We start from the raw sequence: 18,987 nt of genomic DNA, 5'->3' as shown, positions 1-18,987 counted from the left end.
TACCATTTTCATGAGTTTTCAATTTATCAAACAACAGGTTATAATTAAGGACGGTACATCCCAATACAGAGGTTTTTTGCGCAGTTTATGACTATGCGCGAAAAGCAGACCTCAGCAAGGGTTATTGGAATCTACAAAGAAAACTGGGGGTAGCGACTCATTTTTCAGAGATAATTAAGCAACAAAACAATCATAAAAAGCATTTTTCCCCAAACTGAAGCTTAATTGTTTTTATTATTATCCTGAAAAATGCATTGTTACCTTAATTTTCTTTTCAGATTCAAATAACACTTGCCAAGACATGCTTTTACCGCGTTGTTATAAACCGCGCAAAAATATTTCTGTTTTAGCAGGAACCGCTGTTAAGAAACCCGACTTTCTTGGACCATCGCGAGATGCGGAGAACGTGTGCGCAGAGGCAAAAGGAGGTTTCACAGAAATTTGTTCACTTTGTGTTCAACACGGAGCAAACAGTATTAGTTAGATCAAGGAGAGTCATATAAAGTGAACTGATCTGTTCCACCGGTGAACTCTGGTATTTTAGAACTGGAACTCTGACAAACATGGCGCAAAATACAACTTTTGCTCGTGAGCATGACGGTTGTCCGATACAGACGAACAGATATGGTCTACAAGTGAAATACGTGATATTCATAAATTTGATCTGCGGATGAAAGAATTAATAAATAAGAGACCAACGCAGATATGTACGTAACTTTATCAGCTGCAAAACTGAGTATTTGGAAACATAACCTCTGCGAGGTCATTTCGCTCTTTGTTAGTTTGCGGTCACCCCCTCGTTCTTTTCTCTTTTCCCAACCAGTACAGTGTTCTACCAACTCAGCTATGAAGCCAACTGGGAGCTTTATTTACCTCCGGTGTTTCAATCTGTAACCTTGAAAACTACAAGTCAGGTCATTTCGCACTTTGTAAGTCAGGTGGTTACCCCCTCCTTCTTCCCTCTTTTCCCAATCAGTGCAGTGTTCTACCAACTGAGCTATGAAGCCAACTGGGAGCTTTATTTACCTTCGGTGTTTCAATCTGTTACCTTGAAAACTGCCTTACGTGGAAGCTGAAAAATTAAACCACAGGGAACGGTTATAGGGCTTAACAGATTTAACGGATGATTTAAGCTCTTGTGTAAAAGACGACACGTTTATCGCCTGTTCAGAGAACCTGGGGGGTCATTCCATAGCTGATCGCCATTGCAAGCAAAACCTGACTAAAAACTACAACTCCGGTGTGGCGACGTGGCTTAGAGGTTAGGGGCGCCGGACGTGTAATCTGGAGGCCCCAGGTTCGAGTCCTGCTCCAAGGCAATGCTTTCTAAATAGCCAACTGATCTGTCTCCCACCAGTTGGGATTTTTAACAATGTTCTTTTCAGTTTGCATATTTATTTCACTGGTTTATAGTATCTCCAAATGGCGCTACAGCGCTAAATACTTGGACACTTAAATAAAGTCATTTATTATGTTATTTTCATACAACAACGGTAAAAACAACAAGAGTAAAACAAAAAGCAAGAAAACTGTACGTGCAGACAAGAATCTGTTGAATGAACCAATCATCTCGTTTACATAACCGACAATAATTATGTTAGCTAAGCCTTGTTCAAAATCACGATACATCTATCAACATGTTACTCTCTCCCTCTGAGTTAAATTTGCCCGGCGGCCTGGAATCAAAACCGTTGCACAATTCCCGAAATTAACGGAAAACCGCCAAAAACTGATGTTGCAAGAACTTCCTGTTACATGAAGGTCATTACCACCCCCCCTTCCCGGGGGGGACTCTCCTATATACGCTACATGGGTATCGAGGTAAGTGCGACGTCAAAGAGTATGGTGCTTGGGCCATTTTTTTCTGAAATACAGTCGATCCTCCGATAACGGACACCTCCCGTGGGCGGACACCTCTCGTAAGCGGACACTTGGTCATGTTCGCAGCTTCATACAAACACTACCGTTTGTAACCTCCTACAAGCGAACACCTCTCTTAAGCGGACACTTTTTCTGGCCCCAAGGGTGTCCGTTTACGGGAGACTCGACAGTATCGTGTGGAATTTTTAGCCCAGTCTGAAAACGGATAGCGGCCCAGGTCTGCTGTCTGAAAAAAGGTCACGGTTTGAATTGAAGAACCGAGCCGCAAACCCCTCCCTATTCCCAGAGGTGCCATGGTCAACTCGTTGAACACATGTTCCATAAAAGACTGAAGTAATCGAAACGTGGATGCCACTGTTTTGAGATTTGCTGCATATCTACTCAAAAATTGTCATCTAGTGAACCCTGAGTAGATCGTTACAATATTTTGTCGTACGAAAAATGTGGTTCTCGCTTTTTTCAGGGTATATTTTCTCAAAAACAACAGGTTGTTTTTGTTATAATGATTGGACAAATTAATGACGTCATAATACGCACGCGAGGTAGTTCTTCTTACACTGTATCTTGCTTGCATGTTTTCAAAACTAATTGAAATTGAAATTTAAAATATTGATTAATAATAAATAAAAACAATAAAGAATTAATTTCAACATTGGAGGTTGTCTTTAAGTTAGTACAAGATATGATGGCAGAGGGTGAGGTGAAAAAAAAGCCTGCTTGCAACCTCCTGGCAGGTATAAATTAATTATCCGTAGGACGACAGTCGACGGCAAATCTCAAAATAGTTGTCGAAACATGTGTTCAACGAGTTAACCATGACACAGTGTCGGTATAACGTAATCACCTTGTAACAGGAAATTCGTCGAAAGAACAGCAATTTTTTTTTTTTCGTCAGTGCGGTTTTCCGTTCTTTTTTGGAATTGCGTAACGGTTTGTCTGACTCAGAGGAAGACTGTTACTAACATAACATGTTGATAGATGTATCGTGACATCGAACATGCCATACATAATAGCTAACGTAATTATTATCGATTACGTTGATTCCTTTGTGCACGTGCAGCTTTCTTGTTTTTTCTAGTCTTGTTGTTTGTACCGTTATTGCAGAATTTGCTCATTGTTGTTGTTGTTGTTGTTGTTGTTGCTGCTGCTGTTTGTTTCCTTCTGTTCTTTGCTTCCCTTTGTTATTAACGTCGCAGCCACTCATGGAGTTGAAGTCTCATCCAAACCTCCAAACCCTCGTCTTTTCTCTGTATATCAAAATTTGCTGCCATAATAATCGCAGTTGACGACTGACGGCTATCGTCTCTTATTCTAACTGTATAGAGAAGTCACTCAACACACTGACAGAGGACATGATTCCCCCCGTGTGAGCCCTGCCAACGATGAGTGAGTCTACCTCCCTGCATGCACAGGAAACATTGCCCATACTAAAAATAAAAGGGTGTATATGTCAACAAGAGGTTTTAAGGGGATTATTTCAATCAATGTCCTAGGCAGTTTTCAGCTTATTTTCACACTCCGTTTGCTAATGTTGTCGCTGCACGGAAAAATTATTTTTCAACTTTGCTGTTAATCGATTGAAAGCAGGATTTAAAAACAGCGTCAAATCTGCAGTGCGGAAAAACAGCCCTCCCGTAAAAAAGGTAACTTATATTTTAAAAGTTTTAATCAGGTCTTAATGCTTTTAGCACATACAATCTAATTTGGCGGTTCCCGAGCTCAAAATGTTATGATAATTAAATTATTTAGAAAACATCAATTAATAAATCTAGCAAGCAATAATTTGCCAGCTCAATGTGGAAAATGAAATTGAGCTAAGTCACTCATAAATTCTCTGAAAAAGTTATTTCTATGTTCTATTAGTTCAGTTTTCATTTCAGTGTTGTAAAACCAAAACCAAAAGTTATTACTCTAGCCTCTCTAGCTAATCATGAGACTGTAAACAGCGCAATGAGCCAATCAGAACTCGAAGCAAATACATGTAACCGGCCCAAAGCGCGGGAAAACGCGTGCGAGCGAGGCACGACAGGACTGTTTTTGTTTTGTTTCTCATTGGTTGAGAAAGTGGCGGGAAATTTGTTAGCGAATCACAGAGCGAAGTGAAACAGAACCAAAGCAAGCGGGAAATTACTTTTGACAAGTCAATTGAAAACTGCCCTAACATAACACATTACATTGCTTAATTCGGCATTTCTACAGAGTGCATCTTCATCTGAACAGTTACATATTCACAAACACTGGTGTAGTCGCTTCGGTCTCATCACCCTCCGTCCGAAATGCTAGAATAGTTCATTTAGACCAAACTTTTTAATTTTCCAATTAACGGATTCTTTGCAAACGACACTCTTCTCAGTTCCTTCCTTTGTCCTTCAGTACCCTCTCATCATGAACGAAACTAGCCAAATTTTCTCTGGAATCTTTTTGGCACTCCTGTGTGTAGAACAGATCGATTTAAGAATTCCTTCATTATAAGCCATTACATATGTGATTAGCTGTATTATGAAAAAAAAATTTGATATTTTAATTAATGATGCATAGTAGTCTTTTATAGTTTCATTGTAATTATCTATTTTTATATCAGTGTGAGACACGCAATTCAGTTTCCCAGACTGCAAAGCGTACTATTTAATAAATGATTCATCATCATCATAAACAAGCAATATTTATTTTCTCTGAAAGAATCTTCATCTTTTCCTGAGTCATGGGTCAGTGTTATCTGAGTCATGCTCCTGTTTTAGGGGCGTGTTTCAGCAGTGTCAGTTCCGTCCAAACACCAGCGTTATGCGTGCCCCGAATTTCTTTGAGCGTTAAACTTTCGCGATCTTCATTACGGTAGTGATCGCCAACTTGCGCGCTGAAATTCTGAGAGGTAACATTCTATATTGAACCAGGTAATACTCCAAAGTTTTTCTACATCTTTAATATACAGCCACTGTCGACAATCCATCTCAGAAGCATCTTTCTATCTCGCCGCAGTTCAGTTTTGATTGTTGGAAAATTTATTTGTACATTTTAACTTATCCTTCGCATTTTAATTTTCCCTTACTCTGATGTTGACTATTTACACTTTAACGGATAGTCTGAAAAATATACAAAGATTCCAGTAAACTGGGAAAACGAAAACAAATCAATATACTATTTTATTATTCTCTCGATCGCATCAAACGTGAAATTTTTTGGTTTTATGTTATCATTTCCATGCACTGTAACAAAATTGCAAAGAATTCTTGAGTTAGTTCCTCAGTGAAGTTCTCATTAACCTCACCCTTGGTGGAGAGTTCTTTAAACTTAGTCAGCCTTGTTTGCTGAAACCAGGGCCTCTGCTAAAACAAATCACTCTGAAAAAATAATAAAACGTTTGCGTTCAGTCTCTCAGTACCGGATTGGGAGGTCCTCAGCCTGGAAGTGACTTGGGCGTCAGGAAGTAGACCACTTCCTTATTTCCCCTTTTTGGACGTTTAATCTTCTGTCTAAGCCGTTTGTCGGCTCTGGCATCGTCATGCACAAGGCAAAATACGTTAAACAAACAAATTAAAAGAGGGCATCAAACGAAGCATTTTGTCTCTATAACCCAGGGTAGAAAATAAAAAAAAATGCCTTTCACAGGTTCAGCGACACAACTTTTCTCATACTTCAACTTTTGTCCCTAACTTCCTGTGCACTATAAAAAGGTTAATTATAAAAATAAGAATGATTAGAATCATGACTGCTGTCACCAGACCACCAGGCCAAAGTCCTGTATGTGCCAGCTGTCACGTCGTTGATGTGCAAGTTTCCTATAACTGAAGACTTTCGTGATCTTTAATTTCTCGTGCTCCAAAAAAAACAATTCTTTTCCCTTGACAATCGAAATCATGTAAAGTTCCCAGACATTCAAGAGGGTGGTAAACCACATGACACGGAAAAAAACGAATTATAAAGTCGAGGGACAAGCCACAGCTTCATGACTTTGCACGATAAGTTGGAGATATTTCAGCTTTGAAAGGTACGCTTTTTCTATCTAGTGAACAACTATTTAAAAATATTATTAATAACTATTGGATATGTATGCTTTAGAAAATTACATGATGACCTGGTATATGCATCTCGACCAAAGGAAATACTCTGATTAGTTGTTCCAGCTATTTAGTAATTAATGGTACGATACGTCTATCGTTTCACAGTTTCGTTCTTGTGGTCTTTTACTTCTGAATAACTGTTTCCCTGACTTTTAGTGGCTTGTTTATGATAGTAAGTTATAAAAAAATCCAACTTTTTTCTGTGTTATTTTTGTACATTTTACATAAAATTATTGCTACCCAAAAAAGATAAAATTGTTAATCGAGGCGGTGCCAGTAGCAAGGAAAGAAAACATAGCCTAACTTTGTGTGAAGTATAATTTCGAAGGTACGGGGCTCGATTGAAATCCAAACACGTACACAACAACAACAACAACAACAGCAATCTATATTTTCTTAATTTTCAGTACCTATTTGCTATTGGACTGGCACACAGGTAGCAAGCAGCAGCAGGTAGAAGGCAGCACTGCAAGGTACAAGAAAAATCTCAAATTTTTCTGCAAAATTTTACGAAAATGACTTATCATTTTCTCGAAGTATACTGGCTGAATTAGCTACTGGAACAGTAGAGGCATGGTTGGCTACAACGAGAGGACATTCTTCTAAACTGCATTTAGAGAAAAGACTGTTCTTGTTGGATAGGTAGCTTTATTTAGACACGGTAATTCCTTACGGCTTATTGCAATTATTTTAGGAAAAAAATTGCCAGGGTACTATACATCAATTGAACTTACTCAAAACTACGTACAAGGCTGGTTGATTTTGAAATCGTTTTTGACATTGTGACGGTTACCAATTGTAGTTCAGAAGATAGACTGTTCCATAACCTGGTTTTGTTGCCTGAAGTGAAACGTTTCCTTACACAATCGTTACGGGGCTATAGAAGAACCAGTTTATTTTCAGTATTCCTCATCGATGCTTGTCCCCCTTGGAAAAATATACTTCCCTGACCGTTTAAGGCGGGGGCCATGAAAGCCGTTTTCACGCCGCTTAAAATCGGTTCAACGGAAATATCTTGTTAGCGTTTCAAGCAATACAAAAACCCTATGCTCATTACACAAATCAATGTTTTGGGGTGTTTTGTAAATTTTTGGGTGATTTTTAGGTATATTTGGGAGGAGAAAGTTTTTCTCAAAAGAGTAGTAAAATTAAGAGAAATAAGAAATATTGAAGATTTAGTGAAGTTTTAAAATTAGAATTTGTAGTCAATAATTAATAGACGGATACCAAGTTAGTCCACTAGCAACCTGGGGTTTTCTTCCGTGGGTATCAACTGTCTGTTAGTGTTCCAAAAATCATTTTCTTTCTTCTATCCCTTCCTTAAACCTCTGAAAATTCCATCCAAATTCATGTGTACCCCCACCTTAATCAGCCTTGCTCTTTTTTTAGTTTATTTCAGTCTACCATTTTTCGCTGATTAGAACCTTCCGGGATCTGGTACTTTTCACGGGCACCCAACGGATCGTTTCGGTAAATTATCTGTTCGGAAGGTCCTTAATCCCCTACAATTTTCTGAGCGGAATTTTTACCTTGAGCTTTCGTGATATGGAAAATTTAAGGCCTAGTGAATTCGGATTGATAAAAATGTCGTTTTGGGTACCGAAAAAAGGTCAGCTAAGATTTTTGGAAAGGAAATAAGACCTAAGGTTTTCGGGAAATGGACAAAAATGCCCTAGTAATTTCGAAAAGACTGAAGTTCCCCTAGAATGACCGAACAGATAAAAATATTACAGCGCAGCCTAAAATGAACCTACAGAGCCTTAAAGACTTTCCAGATAGCCTACTGATAGCGTTTCAAAGGATCTGAGAGAAAACTGTCGTTGGGTGCCCCTGACTTTTATTTTGTCGCGGTGGTCAATCAACAGTTAATTACTGGTCTTTATTTCAAATTTCATTTTGTAACTGATACCGTAAAAATCAAAAGTCGTGGGCCTACATTTTTTAGGAGTTTACTTTCGAGGTGGGGGGGGGGGGGGGGTATTATTCGTTTTAACTTTGTGAGCGTGGTATTCCTCGTTCCATTCCCTTATCAACCGAACACATGATACGTGTCAGACGGAATATGATGCTGACTGACAGCTGCCAATCAAACAGTTTACAGAAAGCATAGTGATGCTTTTTGTTGTGCGTGATCTCAAATGAAATAATCATTCATCAGTAGGAAGTAGGATATCAAGCAGATTATCCGCTATTTTTAAGATAATGACATGACCCTTTAAGAATACGCTTTGCCTAAATGACCTAAATGGAATGCTCGCTTTGTTATCGATATTGGTTTCGTGATCTCTCGAAAGACAACTCTCACCACAAGACATTGCACGTGCGCGTCGTTTCCCCTCCCAGGTCAAAGTTTATGATAACATTTCTACGTATTGCACGCTAGGTTTCACAGAACAAAAGAAACAAGAGAAATGGACGCACGTTTTCCATCTTGTACATTGAACAGCATGGACTTTATTCATCCTGGTATGGAGTTCTTTCACCAGGGCATTGATCCGGTATACGGTAAGGTGTTTAGATGTCAGTGTGGGGTGGTCTTTTAAACTTGCATGTCTAGCCTGGATGTCGTTTATAATACCTATTTAATGTTCTTCATAATTCTCAGCCTGGATAATCTTTCTTTAGTAATGCATAAAACGATAAGTGGGTTTAGGATTATCCTTTGTTAGTTCCTGTGCTATTAATATGTAGAGTTTTTACAACGCATTGTTTTTAAACACTAATAACAGATGGAAACATAATAGCCACAATTAATTTCGCTTCATAAGTGACATTGTTCAGTATTAATAAATTAATGAAAAGAGAGAAATTCACCTCAACAGCGAGTTATAGTCGGTTTATTTATCTTTGCGATGTTCGGGAAACCAAAAAGCTTTTTTAGTTGACTTTAATAGATGATTATTGCTATTTAACAATAAGGTAATCAGTAGCTTCCTGTCCTGGTGCAATCCGACAGTTTATTACGGTAAAAATAACACTATTTGTTTTTCACTCTTGTTATCCTTGGCGCGGCTGAGGGGAAAAATACTACTATTTGTTGACCGCCCGAGCTGTAAAATTTCCTAATAGCACAGATGCTACCATCCATACAGATATAAACGCCTCTAATCCCCGTGGCACAGGGTAGATATGAAATTTTAACGTTGGTTATTATCTCCAGCTTACAAAATATGTCACGGAATATTGTTATTTAAGGACTGACTCACTTCTCGTCGGCTTAATATTATCCTCCCAGCTAAGCCACAAATAGCCGTATAATCCCTCATCAGCCGGTTGGGACGTGGTTACTTGTGATTCAGTTTGACAAACTTTAAACATCGGCGTCGCATTAGTCACCACAATTTGGTTGCAAGGAAATATCACAGGCCACTCATAAACACATTAACTCGCGAAGAGCGAAGAGTTCTTAAGAATCGCCTGTGCTTGATCACCTTATTTTCAATCGTGATTATGGAGTTTGGCTGGCCCGGTTATTCCCTTCCCTGCCTAGGATGTCCACATTGTCTAGTGACACGATTTATGGAAGGTAACTGTTATTTTCGTACCTCAGACTGGACTTTGCTTGACTAATCTCCTTCTGAAAATTTACTTTTGGAGAGGAAGTTAATTATAAAATTTATGTATCACAGGAAAGTTCAATTCAACGGCTCTCATTTAAAGGGTAACACTTTAGGATTTAATTCATAGACCTGAAAAGTCTTAATTAGTTCTCGGCCACCATGCATGATTCAAGATTTGACTGTGGAGCCCGCAAGAATTTTCATCCCCACAGCTCCAGCTTCGTCAATTGAACCGAGGGACCCGCGGGTGTTAACAAGTTATCTTCAAAGGGCAACACTGTTGTTTTTGTAGATTTAGTTTGTTTTAATTTGTTTTGCTTTGATTTTACCTTCTCGAATGAAAATAATTTACCCATAACGATCCTGACAATTAAAACTAAAAGTCATTTGATATAGAGTGCCGCGTTTATGTGTGTCCGAGACCGTCCGAAGATGAAATTGTCGGCTTGGGAAGGCGAGGCGTTGGCACCACTTGGAGTTCTTCAGGAGCAATTTTGAAAGCGGAAAATTGCCCAGTTTTACTTTGTAACGGAATACCAGGAGCCTTTTTATTTAGCCAAGGGGAATTGACTATTATAATATTTAATTAATTTTTATTTAATCTTTTCAGGTCCACCGAGAAAACAGCGCCGAGAGCGAACAACTTTCACCAAAGCACAGCTGAAGCTTTTGGACGAACTCTTCGCCAAAACAAAGTATCCCGACATATTCATGAGAGAGGAAATTGCCATGAAAATTAATCTTCCAGAAAGCAGAGTGCAGGTGAGCGAGGCTGCGATATCTTTTATAAAAAGTGACAATTGACAGCTTATACTTACGGTCAAGGGACAGTAAACAAAGCTTGTCAGAGACATTTCATCAAAGTCATGATTACTGTTGGTATTAGTCTGAAGCAGGCCTATTCGTACTCAAACTAATTATTCTCCTCCCTGTTCATTTCTTTTAACATTAGCTGGGAGAATTTAACAGTACATCAAAATCATATTTGAGATTCTCTTCGGTATTCCTGTCATTTGTCTGTCTAGAAATGTTGTCGAATAACTTGAAAGAAACATAATCTAAAACTATAAGGAATAACTTGAAGCCGGTTGATTTTTGAGACTTACGTATGCGTAGAAACGGGCGAAAGACGATACAGCGCGCATTTCTCCCTCGTATTTTGTGCCATGAAAATAACAGGAAAGAATTTTGTCTTAGTTGTGTCTGAAAAAGGCCACAACCCCTGGAATAAGTAATCAGTTTGAGCTGATTTCAATTTCACAGTTATTGCTGGTATGCCCTGAATGTCTGTTATCGACAATCAGTCACCATTTTGTTTTTTTTGCAGGCCATAGGTCTGACACTATTTAAAGAGGTTCTGTTTCTTACAAATTAATTTGATAACAACGTAAGACAGATAAGAATTGCCAAAAATACCGTGACCCACTAAGTCTTTTTTTATGTTTCTGGACTTTCCCCTCGGCGGTGAGATCTCAAGGCAGTCCTCTTTCAACCATTCAGATGGAGTGTGTATTTTTAGACTTTAAAATCTTTTCATTGTTTCGTATACCTTAAAAGATGTTTTGTTGCTTCCACCAATACCCTCAAAGAATCATAAGCTTAGTTCGCTACTGGCCTTTTCAGAGTATAAAATGAGCTATTATGAAGCAGTCCGCTCTGTAGACATGGGCGTGGAAGGAATCCTTGAAACTACTAACTTTGCAAAAGGAAATTCGACATTTTTTTGAAAGGTTCTATGGTAAATGCTCTCGGAAGTCAGACATACTAACTACGATATTTGTCACTTCTGGAGTGAAGGGTTAATACAATCGATTTGTACACAGCACGAGATGCATTGAGTTGGCAACTTGGAAAATATTGTTGTCGTGCTCTGAGGTTGACAGATATGACCACAAATCCCCTTTAAGTTGTTTTCAAAGAGGCGTAACTTAGTGAAGCATTAGAGGGAACGGTGAAAGCCAGGATTCAATTAACTACCTGCAAATTGGCCAAAGTTTAACCCTCCACCGGTTGTTAAATTATTGTTGATTAGCGATGTAATCTCCTGATGAAATGATATGGTTTGGCACCTCTTTGTGAAATGTTCAAAATACGCACGAAAGCTTAAAACGTGAACTTAATTCCGATGCAATGTATCCAGTAAACGCCGAAAGCCTAACAGATGAAGCAGTGGGTATTCAGAAAGGTTCTTCTATAGGAAGTCGTACAATTCAAAGAAAGAGTCTAAACATCTGTGCAACGATGGTTTGCGTGAACACTTAATTCTGCTTCCTTAAGAGTGTTTGGTGATTGTAATGATAAACGCACGCGATGTGGTTGTGCCACGTTTATGCAGGACACGCTACCGGTAATCTCAAATTCACTTCCCCTGAGCTTTCCATCGTCCGAGAGCAGGGAAGGCTTTTTTTAAATTTTTTTTATTTATTTTCAGCTGTATACATCATTCCCAAGAGTAACGTATAATTATGTAATAATGTACAACAAAAACCCTATGTCTAGCCCTAAGCCTATCGCCCTCCCTTTCACCCCCACCAACACACACACACAAAGGCCAAACAGCACACTAATAATAATAGAGTGTAAATAACATACTTGAAATGTTGCCCTCTGTCTTCCCAGATCGTTTAGTTGCCTTTCAGAACACATATTTACGTTAGCTGATGCGGTATGAGCTACTTGGATGCTTTAACCGAAAATTGAAGTCACACAAAGTTTTTGGAAACAGAATCTTACATTCCGAATTACGAGCTGTTATTGACTTTACGAAAATGCTAGCTAGTCAATGAGTTATTTCTCATTTTTAATGACAACGTTACCCTCGAGCTCCGAAAACGAAAGGAATCAATTTTCCAGCGTAACAAAATTTTGAACTGATATTTTACCGAAGAAAGTTATAGATTTTCCAGTTAGAACTAAATTGAACTTCTGACGACCTTCCAAACACTGAGATATCCACTGTAATGAGCCGTTGGGTGCCCTTGAAAAGTTTCAAGTCAATTAAACGTTTGAAACAGGTGGTGTGTAAAACGTGAGCTTAGTCGTGCGAACTGTTAAATTTATTCAAACCGGAAACTTTTCCAAATTCGTCAATTTTGTACTTTGCACCGTTGCACAACAATTAATGCTAACAAACTTTCTGTGAAATTCAAGTGAACGTTTTAATTTACACACTCAAATCAGAATCGGAGGAAACAACTAAATTTGTTTTCAACTGAAAGTTACCATGTTGATTTCCTGAACTAACAGTGAAAGGAATTCATGAAAACTCAGAGGAAATAATACTTCAAGAAATTGACACAAAGTTTCGACACGAAGGTATTAATACTTTGAAATTGTATTTGTGGCCAAAACCAACCTGTATTTAGACAGCTCCTATTTCGACCCGGAGGCTATTAAAAATAAGTTTCAAAATATTCATATAGTTTGCACGGCAGTTTTCGATGCTTTCATCACCTTGACCACTTACTGAGGACCCCAGATGCGTTGAATGTTATGTTTTACACTGGTTTTAAAGGGGCACTGTCATGGCGATTTTACTGTATGTTGGTCAAAGCTGCTCAAATATTTGACTAAGGACCTCTTCAAACATGGAATTACTCTTACAGCATTGGAGAGAAAATGTGAAATGGCTTCTCCGGTAGAGAATAAACTATAAACAGCTTTTAGCAATTTTTCTAAAAATACTCAGAAATAACCAATTTTTTCAAGTTGCAATCCATTTCCATCCTAGCCATCCTCAACCAAAGATGAATGATACTAGTTTCTGTGCACTAGTAAGTTCATTGTTAACAAAACTGTGCCATTATTTGAACCTTTACAACCGGATACAAATATTCAAAGTGACACTAAAAATAGATGACACTGCCCGTTTAATCCTGGGTGGGGTTAGGAGAGGTAAGGTCCTCTCCAAAATAATTTTTGATGTTATATGTACTAATATTGTAAGAAGTCTTCTCTTATAATAAATTGTTGTTATTGTTGTTGTTGTTGCTGTTGTACTTGCCGTTAAGGGTGTTTGAGCTGTTTGGGTCTGGAATTTTGTCATTTTGGTGTGATGGTGATAAGGGTTTTGTCTTTCGGTTTGAAATTGATTGATTCGTACTGGATATTCTTCCCACTGTTATTGGTATATTTCTTATTGTACTATTTGGGAGAAACAGTTTGAAAATCAATACATTTCATCATACCGTTTATTATCATGGACTTTATGTTGGTAATTATTGGTGCTGAAAAGTTAATCGAAACTGAGAGAAAATGAAATGGACCGAAAAGTACTTTCTACTAATATACACAGTGTTTCTCAACAGCAGCTCAGTTTGTAATGATTTTAGAAATTTACTTTCTATCTGTCATGAACACATTATATTTGCAAATTTTTCCCCCAAAATTACCATCAGTCAATAATTAAAAAATGTACTTGTAAGTTCAGTAATTGTTTATAATGGCTTATTCTTGTTTTTACTACTGTAATTTTCTTTATCGAATGGTAAAGCTCTAAATAGTGTCCACAATTAGCTGTGTAAGCTAAATACACCGACACTTTTTTTTTCATTCTTCATTCAAGCATTCGTTCATTCAACAAAAGGATTCGAAAAAGTACTTATCAATGCCGATAAGTTATCAGAACTTTCGAGAAACGGTAGCCATATCTCAAAACGGATATGGAGAGGTCAAGCCTGAAAAGGGTTACTCGAAAACAACAAATCTTGGTCTAAAATATTGCACGCTCAAGATTTCGAGAACAAGAGGGGCAGAACTCCACCCAAAATTTCGAGGAGTATCCCTTAGTACTAATGTATGTCCGTTATTCTAAGATCACACAAAACAGAAAAACCCGAGGACTAAAACTAAACTCTTGGGCTGTTTGTTCTAAACCGGTCGTTCATAAATGTTTTCTGTTTCTTGTCACAGGTATGGTTCAAAAACAAACGAGCAAAATGTCGACAGCAAAACAAAAAGCAACCGGGAGTCGCCACCAAGCCATCCCCGGGGAAAGCAAAAACACCGTCACCACCCCCGCAAGATCAACTTAAACCCACTAACAGCATGCAGAAACCTGCTGCCGCAGCACAGCTCAATAAATTTGATTATCATGCCTGGCCGCAGCAAAACATGAATCACCTGGAACAGGATATGCAAGCTCTGGTAAATACCCAAAGACAGGCAAGTTATCAGCCCGCCCGAGCAGTCATTAACAACATGGTATCACCTCCAGCTGCAACACAGTTTCCAGATTTTCCCTTTATGAAAAACAATCCCATGGCGGCCTGGCTACCAATAAATCACAACGTACAATCAGGTTATTTTGCCCCCACTATTTATAGCTGAATTTTAAATTGAATCTTATTTATGAAATGTCTAAATTCTCAAGGTTCTTCTCGATCCGCATATTACACTGAATCAGAGATACCACCAAACAGTACATTTTTAACCCATGATATTAGTAGAAGATTATTGTACTAGTTCTGTATTTTCTAGGGCGAAAAGTAGGTTAAAGGTATCATGTGTGTCGTTCAGAAACAGCTGTTGTTCGTAGTGTTAACAAATTTTGCTTTAACGGGGCAAATATTCAATTTTTCCTGTGTATTTTGGAGATTTGGAGAAATCGTTAAAAACTGATTAAAGTTTGTTATTCCTTTGAGTAATCACTTAGTATTTTCTTCCTAGTGTTCTAAGAGCAATTTTATGTTAGAGAAAAGGTTCTTTGTCAAATATTTGATCAGTTTTGCTAAAATACGGCAGAAAGTTCGTGACAGTGCCTCTTTAACTTGTCATAAATCTGAATCAAGTAAAAAGTAAGTTGTTTGAAATATTCTAAAATAACAGCTCCAAAACCAAAACATGTTCACAATAATAAATAAATCCTTCAAAAACTCATTAATAATTCATAATCCCATTGACCTATCAAATGGTCGATAAAATATCACGTGCAGTGGTTTTAAAACCCGATAAAACCTTCTCCTTATTAGTATGCGGTGTTTAATGTTTTTTCATATGCTAATTTTTCAACGTTCACAAAACTATCATTGTTATGAACTCTCTTGACACGTGCTTTTCCAGGAATGTTTTTGAAGCCGTTCAAAAAAATGGCAGCACATGTCTTATCGGGTCTAAAACCACTCGGCTGCGCCTCGTGGTTATCCCGATAAAACACTGCTGCTCGTGTTTTAAAAATTACATAAAGATCAAGAATATAATATACTTATGTATTTTAATAAAACTACGTTAACACTGCAATATTGCAAACAAGTGTACTCCATATATATTAAAGAAATAATAAGTTAATAAACATAATTTTGAATTAAAGGCTATGACATGTTTTCTTTACTTTAGTTCAACCCAATATTGCAGGTTGAAACCCCCATCCAAAAAGATACAGGAAGATAAAAACAATACTGACAAAATAACCTCTGCGATGCCTCGTTAATATGCGTCCGGCTTCACTCAAGACTCCTACTTGCAGTATCCGTTCACTAAGGAAAAAAACAGATGGATAAAAAAGATACCTTTTCAAGCAATCGTTTCTCATTACTTTGACAAGAATCGAGTGCAAACAACAACATGATAAACATTCCCAGACAAGATACTGCCTACCCTGGCATGATGTCAAACAGAATTAAGCCGCAAAGCGGCGACAACGATCTCGTTGTCGCCACTTCGCGGCCTCGGGGGGTACTCCCATATATAAGCTTTATGGGTATGTGCCTCTGTGAAGGGTATGGTTTTCAAGCAGTTTAGTATGGGATAGGGTAAAGAAATCAAAGAGTTTTGGTCTAGAACAAGGTATCATTTTCCAGGAAACTGATCAATTGCTTGAGGAATTTAGTCTAGACTAGGTTTCCTGGGAATTGATACTTAGTAAAAACGTGTTTTCGTAGTTGTGCTACACATAGAAGATTTTGTTTTAGCTGGGTTGTGTTTAGTTACCGAGTTTCTGAAAAATAGTGAGTCCAGTAGAGATTTTTGGTCTTAAGTCTAGTGAGTGCAAAATGAAGCTGAACTTAGTCTGGTTTAGGGTAAGGGTTTCAAAGTCCTGGCAGCACACCTCATCCAAACATTTTTAGAGTATACGTATACCTCCGCGGGTTCGCTCGCGGCTTACCTCTGTTTGAGGAGTAAGAAGAAAGCAAATCTCTGGACCAGGGTAGATACACTCATATTTGTTCACTGCAAATGGTTAAAAAGGCTAACGTTTCCCGAAGATCGTTCTCATTACTTCCAATGGGGTCCAGGGAAAAACCAGAAAGGAAATTACCGTTTCATGAACATTACGTTGGACCACCCTATGGGACTCGGAACTAGAGACAAACGTTCTAATTCTTGAGTCCGAGGACAGCTCTTTGGAGTCTACGAAGTTATCATCCAAGTAAAAGCTACTGAGTAGCACTTTACTGATGTTCTGTTTATTTATATGCAGTATTTAGTAAAGCGTACCCACACCTTCAGTCTAGCTAAGATAAAAAGCTACCTTCTCGAGTCAGTGAAAACTGGCCTTAAAGCGTGAAAAACGCTTAGATGATGCCGTTTGTTTCACGATATTTTTCCATTTGTTAAATAAAAACTGACCATGATATAAGGCAACGTGGTAACAATAATAAGAATGTTTAAAATGGCACGTACGCACGCATATGCGCATAGGATCGTGACATTTTCCCGCCATTCCTATCCGTAGGAGACATATGTATTTGGCTCAACACGTCCGTTAGTTTAATTAATCGATAACAAACCTTAATTTCCTTTACCAACTTGAAAGGAAGTTGATTTCCACTACTTTGGTTTTGAGAAACAGGCCCCCTGTCGCTTTAGTTCGGGTGTGGTAACTGCAATTTCAGCTAAAACTCGTCGAGACAAAATGTCTGCCTTTCAATTTCCTTCATTTTCCGAAGGAAAACTCTGTCAGACGATTGGTTGCCAAAGCAATGCTACCCCTCTACCCTCCCCCCCCCCCCCCCCCGTCCCCCTTCACTTGCCTAAAGGTCAGGCCTCTTTGAGTGACAAAATAATGGTGATGGGGTGGTGGCAGTTAACTGTTAAATTACTTGATTTTTCTTAGGTTGGGGATGCGCTTCGCATGGGTATCATATACAAAATATTGACGGCAGACTGATCCCAACGGCGGAGGTGACGAGCTTGATAGAATGAACAACAAAGGCTAGAATAACTGAAATATATTTGTTTTAAAAAAAAACAAATTTTTGCCCGATATTTCGGTTTGCAAAACAAACCTTCCTCGGGGGCTAAACGAAAAAGAAAAGTGAGAAACATAAAAGGATCGTTACAAATGAAGATTTAAAACCTAAAATGCGTGACAATGATTGGTTGTTTAGGACTAAGTTACAAGTGTAAGGGTATCATATCCCGTTCGAGTTAAACCTTTTGGTCTTTCTTTTTATATTTCTTTTCCTCATATTTATACTTTGTTGTTAATTTATTAATTAATTAATTATATAATTTAACTATAAAAATTGCGATAATGTTGAAAAGTTTAAAATATTTAAAACCATCTTGGTTTAAAAGTTTAAAAAGCGACGACGTTTCGACGTTTGCTTAACGTCATTATCAAGTCAGTGATGAGTGAAATGAAAACGAATATAAATGTAAAATGTAGATCAAAGTTCGATTGCCTAATCTTTGAGATGTTATTCATTAAGAAATTGAACCCTGAGTTAAATACTCAGAGAGACTCTAATCGCGCCAAACTCTTTACATAACTCTGCGTGAGAATACTTCATTATAATCACATATTTTCGCTTTTATTTGTCTCTTAGGAATTCTTTTACATTTATATTCGTTTTCATTTCACTCATCGTTAACTTGTAAATTTATCCCTTGCGATGGGTCCTTTGCAACTAATGGTGACATTGCTCTCCACCATGCTGGAGAGCAAGCTATATATTCAGACATCCAAAACAAAGAAAATTCAAGTGTAACTGGATGAAGTCGCTCTGTTTTGGATGTCCCAGTGCGTAACTTGCTCTCCAGCATGGCGAATTCTGTACTATGTGACCGTTAGCTGGAAAGGGCCCATTAAAACTGCTTATCGGGCCGTTTAATCAGTACATGTGAATTAGTCTGAACAAAATCTTTTTCCAAGATTGTGGACATCATCACCCGTGGGTTTAATGAAACGTTTAGGTGGATACCCGGCCGGTGCTCTTTTGTTTTTTGTTTTGTTTTGTTCTGTTTTTCTTTCATAGTTAGATTTCTTGCAATCGATTTGTCATCATGATAAAGGAGAATCTTTTATTTTGGGTCATGTCCAAATAATTAACACTTGGTTTTCTCAGGGTCAATATTTTTTTCTTTTGATCTTTTGTTCTTCAAAGCATGCTTTTTTTAGTTCAGACAAAACAAAGGGGTGTGCCTTTCAGGACACTTCGTCTATAGCCAAATGAAAAATGACTTAATTTGTTTTCCTGTTGTCCAAAACAATTGAAGTTTCTACTCGGAGATAACTGTTAAGTCTTTCCTCTCTAGGTAAACTGGAA

General features: G+C 38.0%; 1 protein-coding gene across 4 annotated transcripts; it reads left to right on the top strand.

Annotated features, from left to right (window-relative positions):
* Positions 1-3,505: 3,505 nt before the first annotated feature.
* Positions 3,506-15,682, top strand: LOC146484865 (uncharacterized). Of its 4 annotated transcripts, none has more exons than XM_085104337.1 (4): positions 3,506-3,524; positions 8,323-8,444; positions 10,110-10,261; positions 14,411-15,682. In XM_085104337.1, the coding sequence occupies exons 2-4, from the start codon at positions 8,351-8,353 to the stop codon at positions 14,825-14,827; spliced, it is 663 nt and encodes a 220-aa protein (XP_084960463.1). In that variant the 5' UTR covers positions 3,506-3,524; positions 8,323-8,350; the 3' UTR covers positions 14,828-15,682. The 4 variants fall into 4 exon arrangements, with proteins under 4 accessions (XP_084960463.1, XP_084960461.1, XP_084960462.1 ...); XM_085104335.1 differs by lacking the exon at positions 3,506-3,524 and adding an exon at positions 5,742-5,866; XM_085104336.1 differs by lacking the exon at positions 3,506-3,524 and adding an exon at positions 6,394-6,412.
* The last annotated feature ends 3,305 nt before the right edge of the window (positions 15,683-18,987 follow it).

The sequence above is a fragment of the Pavona decussata genome, unplaced genomic scaffold (genome assembly GCF_977016875.1).
Source record: "Pavona decussata unplaced genomic scaffold, jaPavDecu1.1 SCAFFOLD_29, whole genome shotgun sequence".
NCBI classification, from domain to species: Eukaryota; Metazoa; Cnidaria; class Anthozoa; order Scleractinia; family Agariciidae; genus Pavona; species Pavona decussata.
The sequence above is the reverse complement of the archived record's forward strand: the minus strand, read 5'-3'. Positions and strand labels throughout refer to the sequence as shown.